Source organism: Balearica regulorum, chromosome 14, assembly GCF_011004875.1.
Source record: "Balearica regulorum gibbericeps isolate bBalReg1 chromosome 14, bBalReg1.pri, whole genome shotgun sequence".
Lineage (NCBI taxonomy): Eukaryota > Metazoa > Chordata > Aves > Gruiformes > Gruidae > Balearica > Balearica regulorum.
The window spans coordinates 21,135,640-21,153,977 of NC_046197.1; the positions used below are offsets into that span (position 1 = coordinate 21,135,640).

An 18,338-nucleotide genomic window follows, 5' to 3' on the forward strand; every position below is an offset into this window, starting at 1 on the left:
TTAAGGCTAACTCAGTTTAGGTAATGCAATTATGATGTGTAGTAATAGGTGCTCCACAAATCTGATATAAAAGAAATCTTGGGTTCTAAGCTAAAAAGGTCGACAACTCCAGAACATGCTGTTCTATAATCCAACTCTACTATTTTTTTCTTACTGCAGAATAAAAGTTTATTTTAAAAGTGCAAGGTTTTCAAGTCCTGTTCTATACAGAAATTGGAGGCTTCTCCACAACGTGCTGCTTTGAAATGGCAGTAGTGGCATAATTATATTATCGATGTAACTTACACTCTGTAAGGCCCACTCGTGTGAAACAAAGAGCTATTTACATAAATCTTGCACTAAATAGCAGGCTCTATTACCCCAGTATTTAAACAGAAATAGACTCAATTTCCTACACAGCACAGTAAAAGAAATAGCATTACAAGTCTACATGCGGATGTAATGGCTAGGAGAGTCTAACAGCCACAAAAATAGTGTTTCCAGCCAGCCACAGCCTCGCTGCAAGGTTTCCATTCCCCAGGGACGCCAAAGCTAGCAGCAGCAGAGAACAAAGCGAGCCCAGCCTGGCCGGTATTTCAGCCCGGCAGTAACTCAACCCCGACCCCCCCCAGCACCAGAGGCACAGCAGTCCCATCCCTGTCCAAAGGGCTCCCGGTAGCCCCCGGGTTCAGCCCTGCTCTGCGGTCTCCTTGCCCCCGAGCACAAACACGAGCTGCCCTGCGTCACCTCTCCTGCTCAGGAAGGGGCAGGCGCTGCCATCCCTTCCAGAAGTCACACTGACAGATCCTCATCCCCAACTCCTCCTGTTGGGCCACAGGACAGAGCGAGGACTTCCCGAATTTGGAATGGCCTGAAGAGAGGTGGCTACTACAGCGCTGCACACGCCCAAACACCGAGGCTCACCACACACCGCTCAGAGAGCACAACGGCCGGCCATGCCGCAGAGAGCACCCCTGCGCCAGGGGAGAGGGCTCGGGGTGCTGAGACAGGGACAGGCGGCAGGCCTGCTCTCGCCGGACGTCCCTGGCAGCTCAAGGCATGGCCACCGTCCCCTCAGCCTGACCCTGCAAAGCAGCACCGGGGGGGGGGTGCTGGGGCCGGCCAGGAGCACGGTGCTGCCGCCCGAGAGCAATTCTGGGCAGAATCCAGCCAAGTGTCGAAGGGCAGCTTTCCTGCCTCCTGTTAGGCAGCCCAACCAGCCTAAACCTGACAGCGGCCGAAATCCCAGGGCAGAAGCGACATCCCCAAGCACCCAAGGCCCTCCCCGCACCGCCGGTGCCTGGCGAGGAGGGAATGCCATCTTGTGGTCCAGCCTGCAAACGCCTGGGCCCGCTCCTGGCCACAGCCCCGAACCTGGCGATGCCGAGGTGCCGAAGGGTCCCACCGGGAGGGTGCTGACACCACCCCTCGCCATTCTGGAAGGGCAGGAGCAGAGCAGACCCCGCTTACTCGACGCAGGAGCAAATCCCGCCCCTCTACCTGCTTAGGCACCATCTTCATGCCTTGCCGTCATTAAACCCTTCGTGACGGCAGCCAACACGTCTCCTACATCTCGGACCGCACCTGGGGAAGTACACCTTCAACGCTGTAACGTGGATGCTATACTTTTATGAAAAAGAAACAGTTATCCAGCAAAAGTGTGCATGCTTGTTTAAAAAAAAAAATCAATCATTCCTGTAGTAAATGTCTTTCCAGATTGATTTTCTTATTTTAAAGACATTTCTCCTCCATCACACTAAGAGGATCCCAAAGAAATCAGCAACAGCAGAAGCCCTGAAGCTGACTTTGCCTTTAAGCTATCCATAACTTCGAAATGACTTTTTTCTACCCTGGCTGCCGGTCACAAGTGCTTCCCGAAGACATCAGATGCGGAGCTGCAGCGCGGTACCAGCAAACAGCACCGAGACTCCCATGTGCAGAAACCCCTCGGCACCCCAGCACGGGGACCCCAGCGGTCACCGGGTCACCCCTCATTTCACTCCTGCTGGAATTGCAGCACTCCATTCTCCGCTTGCAAAAAACCAATGATTAAAATCGGAAAAAGAAATCCTCTGCTTTCATTCGGTCTTCCTGCAAACAGATTGATTGTTTTCTACAAATGACAACAGGCAGAATTGATTGCATCGGTCATTATTCCAAATCCAGGGAATGAAGACTCCCACATACCTTTCCTAACTGGAATGTGTACAATCATTTATCAAAAGCAGCAGTTCCTAACCACAGCGATGCTTCTTAGAAGTTATTTGAAGGAAGTAGCAGGCCTCTAAAAGAGGCACTGTGTTTAGCAGCAGAGAGAAATCACTGCAGGTTACACATAATGATTTGTATAAAACCGAAATATTTCAAAGCAACGAAGGGCTGGTTTTACATGCAAGATCAAATGGAGCCCACATAAATCAAAATGACAGCTTCAAAGGCTTGCAAAAAATAATAATATTTAAATTCATAAATATTCTGATTCTTTCTTTTTAACTGCAAGGAAATGAAGCAGTGACAGTGCGAAATCAGCTAAACCTTTCCAGATTCCTCCACTTTGTTATTGGTTTGGAAGGGTGGTGGTTGTGAATAAACATAAATTTAAAAAAGGGAAAAAAAAGAAAAAGTCTAGCAAAACCACTGCACAGAATACTTGCTGTGATACAGATCGATAAATACAAAAGCCTTTCACATACAGATACGCTTATTTCCAATACAAATCAATTTGCCATACTTGAACTGAATGTTTGATTTATGGTTCACGGGCTCACTTTAAAATGACACCTGCACTAACCTAAAGCCACCCCAACAGACACTGCGGTCCCGTCTAGCAGGCTCGGGCCCCAAGGCAAGACTCCCTTCGGCTCTGCATCCACGACAGCATCACAACCGGCTTTCCTATGGCCCCAGTAACACTATGGCTGCGAGAGCCCTACAATGCTTCTCACCTGCGATCCAACTCCAGGACTCGGACCATGTTTCTCTAGAAACACATGGCGAAGGCAGAATAATATTTTCTAGCATATTTCTGAACCAACATACAGGAATATATACCCCAATATCTGATGCAGTAGGCTGTCCATCTGATTACCACCTGTTTCTTAATAATTCTACCTACCGAAAGCAGAGGGCACATCTCTGCGGTAAGAGCATGTTTCTAGAGTAGCTGGGTGTATTTTTGCTGCTGAGCACAGCGGTGCTTCAAACCTAAACCTGAGAGATGCATGAGAAGGAGAGGGGTCCAAAACAAAACAAAACAAATCAAAAAAGCCCCCACTGGCGCCTTCCATGGTCCAAGTGACGCCTGTGCTCCATCCTCAGGGATCCGCTGCAGCCAATATGTGCAGTGCCCGGGAAGAGGCAACATGTGGGATTGCTGTGAGGCAGGAGATGTCTCGGCACAAACATGCCCTTGAAGAACCCCAACTGCTTTGGCTTTAGTCTCCTCCGAGAGCATGCCTGGCTGCACCTTCCCACCCTATTTTGCAACACAACAACATTCAAAGGTTCAACTTGCAGAGTCACAGCAGAAAGAACAAGAGCAGGAGCCCCGAAGTCAACTTTAACTATGGCATTTATGAGTAACTATGGCAATTATTTTTTCAATCATATCAAATTTCTGGTTAAAAGCGTGTGAGGCACTTTGCTGCCACATACAAATGAGGATTATTTTAACCTTTCTGCTCTGCGCTTCTGGCTGTCATAATTAGCCTCACTATTCACCTCCAACTGCCCTTCTCAAGTCATACGGAAGTATACTACAGAATACAGTTTCCATTTGCATTTCTACTCTGGTTCAAATCTTTCACAATGAAAAGCACTAACGCTGCTTCTCCTCTCACCTCTAATTGCCAAACACTCACGAAAATCAGCAAAATGTGGCCCTGCCTTCTCTTTCCCAAGTTTGTTCAGAGTTTTCAGAGGAGCATTCCAGAGCACATCCATGGTTAGCCATAGTGTGGCAGTCTAAACTACATGGTTAGCAAATGTGACCGCTCAGGCTTGCCAAAGATATAGCTCAGGATTTCTGCAGCAGGGCAAGAGAAGAAGATATTTGGGGTTTTGGTTTGGTTTTTTTTTTAAAGAAAACCTTAAATGCACCTTTGCACAGTCCTATTCTAGGGCAAAAAAAAAAAGAACAGCTGTAGATGGGTAACAGGCACAGAAGAGAAACGGAAAGACTCCAGACTAAGCATCCTTGCCTGTATTTACTGTCCAAAGTTCTGGCGCTTCTGCTTGTGAGGGAATTTTGGGTTTTTCCTTTTAAAAAGAATTTCATATACACAACAGTTTGGTTTTCAGTGCAGGCCATGACACCACTACAGCGATCCAATTCCATTTTGTACTGAGCCATCAAACACCAGAAAAAAACCCGGGCAGTCAACTAAAACAGAAACACGTTACCACATCTTTTACATCCATGTATCTCATCAGTCATTTCCTCATGGGATGGACACTGGAGACGAGAAGCTGACCCCGCCAAGACGGTGGGCAGAAGCCTGGTGACTTCAGCAAGCCCAAAGTACAGGCTTTCAGCAAACAGGAAATACTTGTTATTTCTCAGAAGTGCAACACACCATCTTCCACTCCTAGACTAACCCAGAAAGCCAATCCAGTTTTTAAGGATCTGACAATTTTTAATAAAAGGTTACTTAGCAAGAGGCGTTCTCTGCCTCCCAGCACCCGGGAGGGCAGCAGCAGGAGCGAGGCCGCACACCGCAGGTCATCATGCCACCACCGATGGATCAGTTGCCAGGACTGCCTCAGCTGCAAGCGAGCGCGCAGGGCCCTGCTGCGCCGAGCAGGGATGCCCCGGGCACCACACCGCAGCAGAACGCCGGGCAGGTTCAGCCACAGGACACAGCCCCGTGTCCAGTCCGGTGCCGCTCTGCAGCAGTCGCACAGCCGCCCGGGTGCCAGAGCCGGCCACGTGTCCCACAGGCAGGGACACCGCGGGTTCCTCTTGGCACTGCCATGGTCAGAGCCGGAGCTCTGCTAACAGGAGATGCAGAACTGGCAGCTGGCTGAGACAAAAAAAATCCCTCCTTGTGCTTTAAGTTGGTTGCATCAAGGATGAATTTAGCCCACAGTCAACATTTGTTTAAACATCTTGTCCTGCTGAGAACAGTCGCAAACCCATGGGGTTTTGTGCCAAGGAAGTGCCCTGCGCTATACAGCTGCTCACTTCTATCATTAAATACACACGGCCAAAACAAATACAATGGAGCCCGCTCTATTCTTCACCTTGGTGTTCACAAAAACCAGACACTGCTAGAGGGCGAACGCACGGCATCAGCTTGTAATAAAGATTAGAATTCATCCCCATTTCTGTGCTACTGTTCAAAGGAAAATGACAACAAAAAGGACAGTTTTGATGCACAGCTTGGAGCTCAGGTCTGAGAGACAACACTGCTCAGAAGGAAAATTTCGCAGGATGATGTTTTGCTAGGAACAGATGCAACATGGAAATGCTGTTTACCTGCCATTAACACAGCCTTCCGCCACTGCCAAACATTTCCACTTTAAAGCCTACTTAAAAGTCGAATGGCCAAAAGCCATACTGCACCAAGCAGCGACGCTGGGGTTAGCATTCTGCAAGGACAGAAAACCAGAATTCACTTCTACTGACCCCATCCTTCTTTGAATCAGACCCCAGCCACCACAGCAGAGTCCCTGGCAGGGCCCGTGCTGCCGTCCCGGCTGTGCACATCCCTTGCGCCACGGGGCAGCCGTGCCATACCCCCACCGAGTTCATCACGGCTCACAGACCAGCACACCACGCCTGTAGTAGCAGGCAGGATCTAGCAGCTTTGTTTACTGCATCAAAGTCCCTCTGGGATGTTTCGGTGCTCTGCAAGCAGCAGTCAGGCTGTTTCTAGCCAAGAAGAATGGCCACCCGCTTTCCACCGCCGCCACGACGCTGCCCGGCCTGTCCGCCACGCCGGGGCTGGCACTGCCCTGCTGGAAGTCACCACGGGCGAGGCTGCCGGACCCAGCCCGGGCACCCCAGGGTGCCAGGCAGTGCGAGGGAGACTGCTTTGCTCCGGAGACTCATACACAACCGACACACAACCAGCACCTCAGGCACAGAAACGCAAGTTTTCATCTAGGCATGAAAAAAACTCTCATAAAGAGGCATCCCAAGCTTTCAGCTGCAGGCAGGGCCGGCACCCCCACAAGGCCTCAGAGCGGGACCCGCAGGGCCAGGGCAGGGCCATGGAGCCAGGCTGCCACGGCGGCGGGACCACGGCAGCACGGCGCGTTTCGGGGCCCTGGCCCCGCTCCGGCGCGTTACCCACGCCGGTTCTCTCTCCCACGGGCAAGATTCACGGTTTTCCTCACAGTGACCGCGCAAACAGGACCGGAGAAAGGCTGCTGAAGAGAGAACGGGGGCAGCGCCAGCGGTTACCGCTGGAACTGGAGTTAAGCAGCGCGGCTTCGCAGCGGGCACAGCCCACGGCCGGGCCCCGCCGCCGCCATGAGGCGCTGCTGCTCCTGTGCTGCTCCTGCTGCTCCTGTGCTGCTCCTGTGCTGCTCCTGGGCCCCTGCCCCGGCCGGCAGCGCCCCGGCAGGGCGGGGGGCGGCGGGCCGGCCCGGTTACCTTCCGGAGGTGGGCGGCCGCCACCTGCTCGAAGGGGTCGCGGCACACGCGGTGCACATCCACCGTCACCCCGTGGCGGGCTCCGGCCCAGGGCCCGGCCCGGCCCCGCTTCTGCCCGCTCCGCCCCGCCACCATCTTGTGTGGGGCCGCTGTAGCCACCGCCCCGCCGCTCCGACGTGCCCCGGAGAGCCGAGCCGGACCGGGCCGGGCCGGGGACCGTCCCGCTGGAGGAGGGCGCCGGGCTGCGGGGGGTTTTGCGGACCAGCAGCAGCCACCGGGCCGGGCCCTGCACAGGTCGCGGGGCAGAGGCCGCAGGTGTGCCCCGGGAAGGACGGGAGCGCTTCAGCTGCAGCTCCTGGCCCTGGCCCTGCGGCATTGGTGCCTCACAGCAGTGCTGGGCCACAGCCCTGGTCAGATTTGTGCCCCTTTAAGCTGACAACAGAACCGGCCTGGGCAAAAGCGTGGACACGGGCAACGCTGACTGCGAGGGCTGCAGCCGGGGTCACCTCGGCCTTCGCAGCGTGCCCTGCACCGCCGGCTGGGCCCAGTGCGGGCTGACGGGAAAGACAGTGCTGGCTGTTAAAAGTAGCCTATTGCCTGAACAATAGCCTCACCGCGATGCTTTAGGAAAGCTCAAACCTCTTTTTCACATAAAATAAGAGAGCATTTATTGGGTAAATCAAGTCAATGTATTACCAAAAATAAACTGAATGCATTTAAAGCCCAGGGAGCAAATCCTCGCTCACAGCCCATCCCTAGCGCCGTGCACGGACGAGCTCTTTGCTCCCAGGTCCGCTGGGGCAGGTGCCCGCTGGGCCGGGACTCCAGACTCGGTGAGGGAAGAGCGTGGAGCCTCACCGCAGGCATCGCCCCCGTGACGTGCCGGGAGGGATGGGAATAGCTGACGCAGCCAGGAGGAGTAATAGTGGTTGAGAAACATCATAATTACTGAAGAACAATAAACATTGATTTTAGAAATGCATATTTGCATCTAGTTTTATTGTAAACATTTCGCCTGGGTTTTTTTTCCTTATCTTAGGCCAGCAAACTTTTCAACAAGCCCAACAAACGATGAGATCAAACAGGTCCAATTTGAGGGAAGAGATCCGCTTGACAACAATTTCTGATTTGTGAGGTCTCATCTGCCCTCAGTGAATACCCCAAGGACTACATTTTTGTGTTGCAGATCCTCATACGATAAATGAAGCCAATCAAATATCTGCTATAGATTTATGCACTTTTTTTGAAAAAACAGACCCTCAGTACCCACTGAACAATTTCCGTAGGCAACATATGGAAGTCTAAGCTAAAACGGCATTATTTCTCATCAGTTAAGTATTGCAGAGAAATCTTATAACCTACCATAGGAAAATAGAAACTTGGCCATAAATTACCCTGTCTAGGCTCGCAACCTCAGCATGAAGAACACGTGAGCAGTCTCTCAGCTCATCAGAGTCTCAGAGGTAATATGCGAGTTAAGGATGCATTAACATTACTTGTGAATATAAAATGTAATAAGTTAATGCTTTGGGAAAAAATACTGTTTCCCCTGTTTGCCTCAGCCTCTTGAAGCCCCTGTCTTGTGTGCCACCAGTGGCAGCCTGCAGAGTATCCCACATCATTGCTTCACCTCAGCTAATTAGAGTTTACCTTCTGCAGATTACATCATGGGATTAATATTAAGCAACAGAAGTCCTGCTCACCACCAGCCTGATCCTGAAAAGTGCTGAGCATCGTACAGGGGAATTTGAGTTCAGCACTTCCTCATAAGTAGGCTAAAAACTTAATAACTTCTGTTTATAATAATAAATAATTGTACATTTTTTATAGCTCCAGGTTTGGGAAGGGTTTTCAATTTCTTCCCATAAATCAGACCCCAAAGGAATCATTGTGTCCACTAAAGCAGATGCAAGAATCGGCAGAATCTTCAGGAAATGCTTGTGACACTGCAGGACAAGTACGACGTTAGCTACAACAGACAGTGTCGTTTTAGAGCCCTCAGCAAATTCAAACCTCGGGGAGGCACCGCTCTGCTGCTGTACAGACAGACCCTACACCCCGACACCTTACCGGCGTGCCCAAACTGTGCCTACTTCTGCAGCTTTTACTGGTGCTACTGGAGTGCCTGGTGGGTCAGGACCAGCAGTGCTGGGCACCAAACACCTAACGGGCAGCACCGGCAAAATTCGGCTGAGTTCCAGGTGGCAGAGACATTTACACAGGTGCTGAACTGCGAGTGCTGATCACGTCCTCTGTGCCGGGGGGATGTCGCCCTGCAGACCCTGGGGGCTGCCCCGATTCAAGTTAGACAGGCGTGTGTAGCAGCCAAGGGGGACAGTCGGTAGCGGAGGTACAGTATTCACGTTTACGGTGAGATATGTATAGCGTGCCTTTCCCATCTTGTAAAAACTTGTCGTGATAGTGGGGCTGCTTGAAGGTTCAATAAGTTTTCAACAAAGCATTGCTGGGTGCTGGTAGCCTGCTGCAGGGATGGTGGTCCCGATCAGGCAGCACAGATCTGGCAGGGCTGCAGGCCGCTCTCGTTGCAAGCCGGACACCGGAGAGCCCTGTAGGACTCTCTGAATCTGTTTGCCAGCATCGAAAACTTGCTTCCATGGCACAGTGAGCAAGGAGCAGAGCCTGACCCTTTACACTGGGAACAGCCGTGTTGAGCATCTCCTTCCTGAAAGAGACAATCATGAAACAAATGTTAGTGGCTATCAGACACCAAAGTCAGTAACATTCTTGAAATTCTGTCTTCCGGTCTTTTAAGTAACTGTTGCTCCTGACATGCCACTTGGCCAATAATATTCAGTTCCCTACAGCAAGATCTTCAAGAAAAAGGTTCCCGTATATTTGGGGATACTTCTAGAAAATGAGAAGTTAATGTGACTGGGATTCTAACACAATACTTTCAGATTCATCTTTCTCCTCCTCCAAGGGTCTGCACAGCTCCACCCCTCTTCCTGTCGTTTCTTAACACATCCACCTTCTCAGCCCTGTATCCTCAGGTCTGAGCCATGCTTCGTTACTTCAAGTACTTCTCTTCGCCCTGTCCCCGCCCCAAATCCCTCATCCCAGCTTCTTTCAAGCTGTCCCTTGTGCCTGCAACTCTCTCCCAGGGTGCAGGCAGCCTCTTTCAAGTCCCACCTTAAAATTCAGTGCTTCCACAAAGCCCAGAAATGATTAAATATCTGCAACAGGAAGAATGTAGCACGGCGTAGGTTCATTCTTTTGATGTCACGTTCAGAGCCCTGCATCATTCCTCCGCAGCAGTTCTACTTTACATGGCACTATAGAATGAGGTTTTAACTGCGATATGGGGAGCTGCTGCCAGGTATGCTTCATATTGGTGGCTGCTTATGAATTTGATACTCCAAATGAATGGACTTCTCAGAAGAATAACCTTCCTGTGGTTTTGTCATCTTTAAATAAATGTTCATAATACCAGTGTATAGAAATTCCAAAATTACTCTACAAAAATCATAGGTTTAGGGCCTTTGAGTTTTACTTTTTGTTCCCAAGCATCAAGGAGAGCAGAAGTACTTTGCTGAGTTCCTCCAAGGCCAACACAGTTCTCTGGAACAGTGCCTTCCAGGAGCTGCCATCCATCTCCACAGCGTGCTCCCCCCACGAGGGCGACTGGAGGACGGCCATCAGTGACCTGCTGGGGGTCCTTGTCCACATAGATTCCCCCAAAGGCCAGAAGTGGTTGGTTGATGGCTCAGATAGGTGTCTGCCAGTAGATGGGATGAATCTGGGCTTTTATGTTAAAGCCCTCTTTCTGAAAATCAAGTTTATTTCAAAACTGACAAAGCCCCAACTTCCTACTTAGTTTCTCAGGGCTGTTTTCAGTTTTGATGGGGTCTCTGTGCAAGTGAGCCATAAGCCAGGCTCGTGGCCGCAGAAGGACCAAGGTGACCTCAGCACAGGTCAGTCTCAGATCTGCAAAACTGTAACGCTTCGTATTGCCCCCGCGTGACAACATTACATTTCGCGGGATCAAATTATGGTCAGACTAATTGGGATTCTGACCAACAAAGACTAACCCGTGAGAAAACACAGGGAAGGCACAATCTTACTTCAGCTGATATTACAGTGTTAGCCTCCGGCAGTCTCAGCCACAGAGCAGCTGTGTTTAGCCTTGCCAGGCTGGAGAAACCCCGGCCTGCTCTTATTCCACTGGGACACGGTGACGGAGGATGGACCCAAGCCAAGCTACGGGAACGTCAGTGGTCTCCAGGGGAAGAATCAAGTGGGAGACACGAGCATCTGGAACCAGAACAGCTGTCCCCAGAGTGCACACTGCACTGCAGCCCTGGTTGGTTATCTCCCGAGTGGAAAGAGGAACAAAGTGATGCTTTTAATCCAAATGTAGTGAAGTGCCAGACACAGACACAGATGGGGCTTGGGTGGCAATACTCAGTGGTCTGACCAGGGCTGTAAGACCCAAAAGCCTTAGGGGGAAAAAAAGCACTTTCCGTTTTCTCTTACCTGCATATACTGGTTGCAGACAACCTTTTTTCCCCCATCTTTTTTATGTCCACCACCAAACCTTTCTTTCCTTTCCCGGTATATGAAGGCCCAGTCATTTATTCCTTCTGTCTGGATGATTCTCCTCATGAGCTCTTTCTGGTCCATTGGTGCACGGATGATTTTCAGGTTATTAGTGTAGATGACGATCTTGCCAAAATCTAGAATTGGGGAAGCCTGTAGAAGGATCTTATCAGTGTCTCGCCTGTATAAATGTACCCTACAAACAGTGATGATCCCTGGGCTGCCAGAAGAACATCCCCTCCGCCCGGCCATCAGCTCGGCTGGCTCTGCAGCACAAGCCAGGTCCCCAGCACCACCAAGCAGAACGGCGGTGGAGAGGGTGCCTCATGGGCTGCAGGATCAGACCAAGGCTTTGGGTCAGATCTTCGGAGCCTCGGTTTAACGTCACATTCTGGATGGGGAAGGCTTTCTGCGGTGTAAATTCTCACTCCAACCCATGTGCAAGGGAAAAAAGAAGGCACAATTCTAAGAGCAGTGGTGTTGGCATGTATGGAAAAGCAACCTCTGCACTGGAGACTGCTCCACATTTCTTTGGAAATGTGGAGAGGGGGTTCTCATGGCTTTGGCCAGAAGTAGAAATTCCCCATGATGGTGACCTATTCTGCAGCTTTTGATGGGGTTTTTCAGATTTAAAAGAAAGCTTTTTTTTTTGTAATTTATTAATGCTGGCAAAAGGGTCAGATGATAAAAAACCTCGTTATCTAATGCTAAATTGTGTTCCTAGCAGGGAGGAGCCAGTCTAAATAACCATCTCCAGGCACACTTGAATTTGTGTTCTTTTCTAACGATTTTAAAGCTAAACTTGGTATGGTCAAACATTCCTCTGAGAGCAGCATTTTGCTTACCTGGCCCCTCTTTCCCTTTGCGCTAGGTATCATGTGGCAGTTACCAGAGCCTATTGTTTTACACTCTTCATGTTTTGCTCTGTTTAAGTATCCGTGCCAAGAAGCGACGCGAAAGGAGATGTTCTCCTAAGAAAATACCCTGCCGGGGCCGCACGGGCTGGTGGCCCTCCTGGCAACTGGTGCCTGTGTCTCTATGGGGAGTAGCGGGGAGAGGGAGGTGGGTGAGCCCAAGTCTTTACCACTGCAGAAGGCTTTAAAAGCCTCATATTTGTTACACAGACACGGTGTCTCCAAATACCAAATGCATGTTGACACAAAACAAAACCGGTACTGGATAGCGTGATTACTAGAGGTATTTATGGTTGGGGAAAGTGGGGAATGGAGATGAGCGTAGCCCAAGAATGCAGAACAAATTAACGGTACGGATAAGATCACATTAGTGCTCTGTCTTTGGGCAGGAGAGATTCATCGTGGTTTGGTATTTTCAGTTAAACTACATGTCCAGTGTATCAACTAAATAGAGTTCAACTATCGGCCACCTGGGTTTCCTATACGCAACGTCGATTAGCGCCAAGAATTAACAGACTTTTTATGTATTCAAGTCAAGGCCATAAAAAGTATTTTATACTTTTTAAAGTATTTCAGTCTCTTTAGTCATGTGCCAGAGTGACATCTCTTATTTACCCAAAGACCAGAAGTGATGACGACACAGCGTCCTGAGTGTCACAGTGGTTGGTGCACTTGAGTGACCTCACATTTCTCTGGGGAGATGCAGTTCTTCACCTCCTGGAAGCAGCTGGGTTGCTGCCACCAAGCAGGGCTGCAGGGCTGGGGTGGCGTGCGAGGGGGAGCGGACAACGGGCTGACTTTTTGGTGATGCTAACAGCTCCTTGTTCCATCTGACCTGGCTTGGAACGAGCCGTCTCACAGGGAAAGCCCTGGTACCGCCTCGGCCAGCTCACCTCACACCGTCCTCCTTTTTGTCGCCTTTTCTCTGAGCAGACTCACCTTTAGTCTCACAAGTCTGCTGATTATATCAACGTAACTAACTCCGGTTAGAGTTTGCGTATCTGTGACGTGGCTGTGTCATCAATAGTGCCGACATGCCGCCATTGCTATATGAATGGTTTACTTGGTACATCTAGGTCTGATAAAACCAAAGAGCAGTAAAAGATACATAAATCGAATTCGACATAGTCCTTGTGTATTGATCAATTTAACATATATTACACATGTACTGGCTTTTTATTAGGACTAAAGAGACACTTTTATATCGATGGCACTAATTACACGTTAACAAAGTATCCAGTGAAACTAAGCTGGGATTTTCAAAGTAGCCAAAGAGGACGCGGGTGCCTCGCTCGCGGCTCACTGGCACGCTGCCGGTGGCACTAACCTTTTTGCCAGCTCAAGTCATGCAACTTTAATGTTTTAAATATAACTAATTAAGATAACATCCACCTTACATTTGACTGCTTTAGGATTACTATGTATAGATATTGATATATATGGAAATGTTCTTTCTTATTCTGCAAAATGGACAGATGTAAATCGACTCAGCAAGATGGAGCCCAGCTAGCAGATGCTGTTTGCTCGCTGACTGCACTGCTGCAAAACACGCGGCTCCTGCCACCTGCAGAGTAAGCAGGATACAGAATTGGGGGGATAAAAGCTGAAGATTTACAGTCACCCTTTTAAAACCCTGGACTGGCAAGACTGAGTTTCATCTGAGTGCAGTTCCAGCCGGAGACTCCTGTTACTCCAAAAATGGTTTATTGTGAAGCTGGTTGCCAGGCAGCTCGCCAGCCCTGGGCTGGACGTTACTTACCCTGCAGTGGCTGTCGCTTGAGGGGCAGTCGCTGAGGAGAGGCGAGTTACTGGTGAGACCGTATTTCTTATCCTCTTTGAATATGCTGATCCGCTGGGCAGTCAGCTTGGTCGGCGAGTAAAACCTGGTTTCTGGCGATTCCTCTGCCCCGCAGAAATGGTCCCCTGGCTCGAAGCTGTGGCGGAGACGACGCCGAGAGTGCTCTTTGGCTGGGGGCTCGAGCTCCTGCCCATCCTCGTAGACTTGTTTTAACACTCGACCGCTGTAAGCTGACGATATTTTGAACCTCACCTTGCGGGGCCTTCCCTCGTGCCGCTGATTGAGTTTCTTCTGGTGCTCTTCCATTATTAGGATTTCAAGCTGCAGGTCCTGCAGATCAACTCCAAGAGCTTTGGGTCCAAAAGAAAACTCTCCCCAGCGTCCCCCAGCCACGCAATGTATAATTCAAGGTTTCTAGTAGTTCCTCTCATCTTACAGCAAAACCGACACCACGGTATTAAATATTGATAGATATTCACAAAGGGAAAATATCAATGGCAGCGAAGCGTAAGGCAGGTTTGCAGACGGTGGACAGGCTGGCTTACCACGAGGGGAAAGGAGTTATCTTGGGATTAAAGGATGGGATTAAATAGGGAACTCTGCCCATGCTCTAAAACCATGGAAATGTTTCTGCTATGTGCTGTGATAAGAACTACCCCAAATACATCATCCCAGCAGCTTTTCACAGTTTTCTGACAAGGTGAGAAGTTAAAAAGACGAGTTCACAGAAAAAGCAATCCAGCTTCACAAATAGCAAGTGTGAATAATTCCTCTTCCCTTCTCGCTCTGAAACCCTGAGAGTACAAAGCTCCATTTCATTTTAATCCAAATATGTTCCTCTACAGGTTGGTGGAGATCTAATTAAGATTTTCTCCCTCTTTAGCTTTCAATCCCTGTTTGTCATTCTCGCTGGCTTTCAGGGCCTTTTGACCGTTCAGGATTTGCTTTTCATTTCTAACGCAGTCACCTCCCGAGAGCCACCGGCCCGACGCCCTGCTCATCCACAGCCCTCGCGTGCCCACGAGCACAAAGCGCAGCTGCGCCCATCCGACCATTCTCTTTCCGGGAGCCAGGGCAGCGGCGCGCGAGGGGCAGAGCGGCAGGGGACGGTAGGCCTCAGCGCCGGGCAGGGCCGGGCTCCGTGCGGCGGCAGCTCTGCAATTGCTGCAGAGCTGTAGTGACAGGCCAAGGGGAATGGGTTCAAGCTGCAGGAGGGGAGATGGAGATGGGATGGGAGGCAGAAATCCTTCCCTGTGAGGGTGCTGAGGCCCTGGCACAGGGTGCCCAGAGAAGCTGTGGCTGCCCCTGGCTCCCTGGCAGTGTTCAAGGCCAGGTTGGATGGGGCTTTGGGCAACCTGGGCTAGTGGAGGGTGTCCCTGCCCATGGCAGGGGTGGCACTGGGTGGGCTGGGATGTCCCTGCCCACCCAAACCGGTCTATGGCTTCAATTCCTCAGCATTCACCCAAACCTCCATCCTGACGGCAGTGAGCAATGACCCAAGTCACCTCCGCACGACAGCCCATCGACAGAGATCCCCGCCAGTGACCCCAAAACTGACGCCTTCCTGCCGCATGCTTCGCCACCCCGTTAAAGCAGGGGTGCGCTCCCTGCACCCACCCCCAGCTGGGCACTTTGGGCTTGTCCTTCCTTTTGAGGGAAATAACGAAGAATGTGTTTAGTACAAGATGCATCAGAGTAACTGCTGTCTGGGCGTTAAACATCTCCCGCTACCTCCTTGTATCCAGCACACACAATGGGAGTTAAAAATCTCTCTTCTTTCAAGTTCCAAGATTTCAGTAAATTTCCACTTTTAAATGCAGTTTCATTGAGTGGGACTTAAACTAAGCTTTCTGCCTACATCCTGCCAAGGCTATCTTCTTTTAATTCAAACCCAGAGCTTTTAAAGCTTAATGTTCTCAATAGATTTATTATGTTTATTAAAAGTTTGTGCAGTCATGGGACAGCAGCTTAGAAGGCTGTATACTAATAATGCACAACACAGATCTTCCAGCCAACTGAACAGTCTTCCTGTGCTGAGAGCGGCTTCTGTCGTGGCAGACGTTGCTCTTGCAGGTTCCTTGGGATGCTGGGAGCCTCATCGTAAGTACACGTAAAAGATGTATATTCCACCAAGGGAACATGCATGAACACGCCTGGGTAAACATCCAGCCGCAGATACGCCCTTTTCATTTCCAAAACACTATTACAATGCTCATGTCAGTCTCCCATCCTATCTCAAACAGGAGGATCTCACATTATATGAAAACTTTGATTTGCATGAATCAAACTCAGCTCTTGCTGCATTTACTTGAGAAGCTTGATCCACCCCTTTCTCTTGTAAGTCCTGTGTGAATCAGGCTTCAGTGTTACTGCTTGTTCAAAAGTACACCAGCGGTCTTAATTTGACACAAACCATACTCTGTAAGGTACCTTGATTGGAGTTCATTTTCTTTTGATTAAGGGAACAATCAAACAGGAAACAAAGTTCAAAGCAGCAATGAGAGAACACAGCGCGAGCACCACTGCCACCACCTGCGCTTGCAAGACGAGCAAAGCGACTTCCCATCCTCACAGTTACTTACTGTGCTGTCACACCACCACAAATCCACCCCGGCCCGGTAATTTTCCTGTCAGAACAATCTCGGCCTCTGCAGTGTATCAGCTGGATTTGCCATCTTGCGACCCGCCGTGGCTGCCGGCACAGGGGCTGCGGTCGGGGTAAAATTCAGCCTCCTGCAGCGGCACGAAGCCCTGCAGCCCCGTGTTCCCCGTGCAAGCCCAGGGTCGGCACACTGAGGCTGCTGTTCAGGTTGGTGCAGAGGGATTCCACGCTCGGATACGCATGCACTACTTTTTATGTCAGCGTACAGATAAATCGTGCAAAGAAAAGATTTCTGAACAGCCTTGCTGCATTTCTTAGCTGTTCTGAACAACTCAGGCCAAACCTTCCACATGACGCATCCCAACAGGGACTTTCCGGGTGGTGTTTTCCAAGGCCGTCTGCAAAGCCGTACCTGCCCCGCTCCAGCCGCGGAGCGTTACAGCGCGGGGCGAAGGATGGACGGGCTGCGAGGAGCTTGACGCCGCCTGCTACAGCCCTGCCAGCACAGCAGCATTCACGCGGCTCGTGTCAGCGTGGGCTTGTTCCCCACAGCTAGCACAAGCCTTACTAAAAATACAACAATAATCATTTTGCATACAGCAGCGAAATCATTAAGTTTCATGATCTAGAGCATCACTGCACGATGTTTTACTTCAGACTCTTTTCCACTGTATTTTAATGACATCTGTCTTTCTAGCGCAGGGCCTCTCTCCACCCTCCTCCCCGTGTCAGGAAATACGAAGTGACTGCTGGAAGTGTGCTGGAGGCTCTGCGGAACAGAGAGAGACAGTCCTTGCCCCAAGGAGCGTAACACGTTGGTTTAGATCTGTTGTACGTACCCTGATTCACTGCAAAGTAGGACAGAAAGAAAAGCTGTAGCAAACCAGACTGTAACACTCTGAAGGCAAGTTTTGCTGAAAAATGTTTTTTGTGGTTTGCTTCCTTAGAGCAAGCACTACCATCCTCCTCCTCCTCGTGAGGGCACAGGGTAGGCAGTGGATCCGGATGGGGAAGAACGTTATGGTTTCAACTGCAGCAACGCCCAAATGCTTCAGACCTGCCCCCCTGCTCACGTTATTCTGAGCGCACACGGCGTCTTGACGTAAGGTCTGTGGGCGACTGCTGGAGAAGAGACAAAGGAGCCTGAGCCAGCACTAGAGACACAAAGAAGGACCAGAGGTCATGGATAAGAGGTCAGATATGAGGGAACCAAAGGAGCACGGTAGAAGCTTGAACGCAAGGACACAAGCTTGTGGGAGTAGCAAGCAGAAAGGTTCAGATCAGCAGGTCAAGAAGATGATTTTAGCTGATAATTTAAAGGAGTTGGAGTGGGCAATACCTCTTCTCTGTTGATAGTTTTTTACCTCCTGATGTATTTAGAGAGCGCAGTCATATCCCTCTCAGCCTTCGGCCCACTGGGCTTAGCAAGCTCGTTGGCTAATGGCTCAGGTGTCAAGACAAGTCACTGTGAAAGCAGAAAAACCAACAACATAAGAAGCGTCAGCCAGAGCCCCAGCACAGGACCAGGAGGTTTGTCCAAGCCAGAGCTGGGTTTTGGCTCTTCGGAAGCAATTCCGTGTTTGCTCTTCAGTCCGATTTTCAGGCTGCCCTCCGCCACCTCCCGTTCCCCTCTGAGCTGCAGAGTTGCCATCAGGAGGTTCCAGATGCGTTTGTGCTCTGGGAACAGGTCAGCCCTGCTGCGCCAGCGCTGGGGGTCCGTGCAGGGACCCGCTCCTCTCCCACCACCCCCGCCGGGGCGCAGCGGCCGGGCTGGATGTGCTGCGTGTCACAGCCCCGCTGCCGCGGGGGGCCGGGCAGGCTGGTGCCGCTGCCGGCAGGACGGTTGTTCACAGCACGGTGACAGCAAACCGGGGACGTTTCCCAACGCGC

General features: G+C 50.6%; 1 protein-coding gene across 1 annotated transcript; it reads right to left on the reverse strand.

Moving 5' to 3' along the window:
* Nucleotides 1-7,318: 7,318 nt before the first annotated feature.
* On the reverse strand, nucleotides 7,319-14,831 carry GRXCR2 (glutaredoxin and cysteine rich domain containing 2). Its single transcript, XM_075766340.1, has 3 exons — nucleotides 13,808-14,831; nucleotides 11,072-11,287; nucleotides 7,319-9,260 (listed from the first exon to the last, which is right to left on the reverse strand). The coding sequence occupies exons 1-3, from the start codon at nucleotides 14,150-14,152 to the stop codon at nucleotides 9,081-9,083; spliced, it is 741 nt and encodes a 246-aa protein (XP_075622455.1). The 5' UTR covers nucleotides 14,153-14,831; the 3' UTR covers nucleotides 7,319-9,080.
* Nucleotides 14,832-18,338: the final 3,507 nt, after the last annotated feature.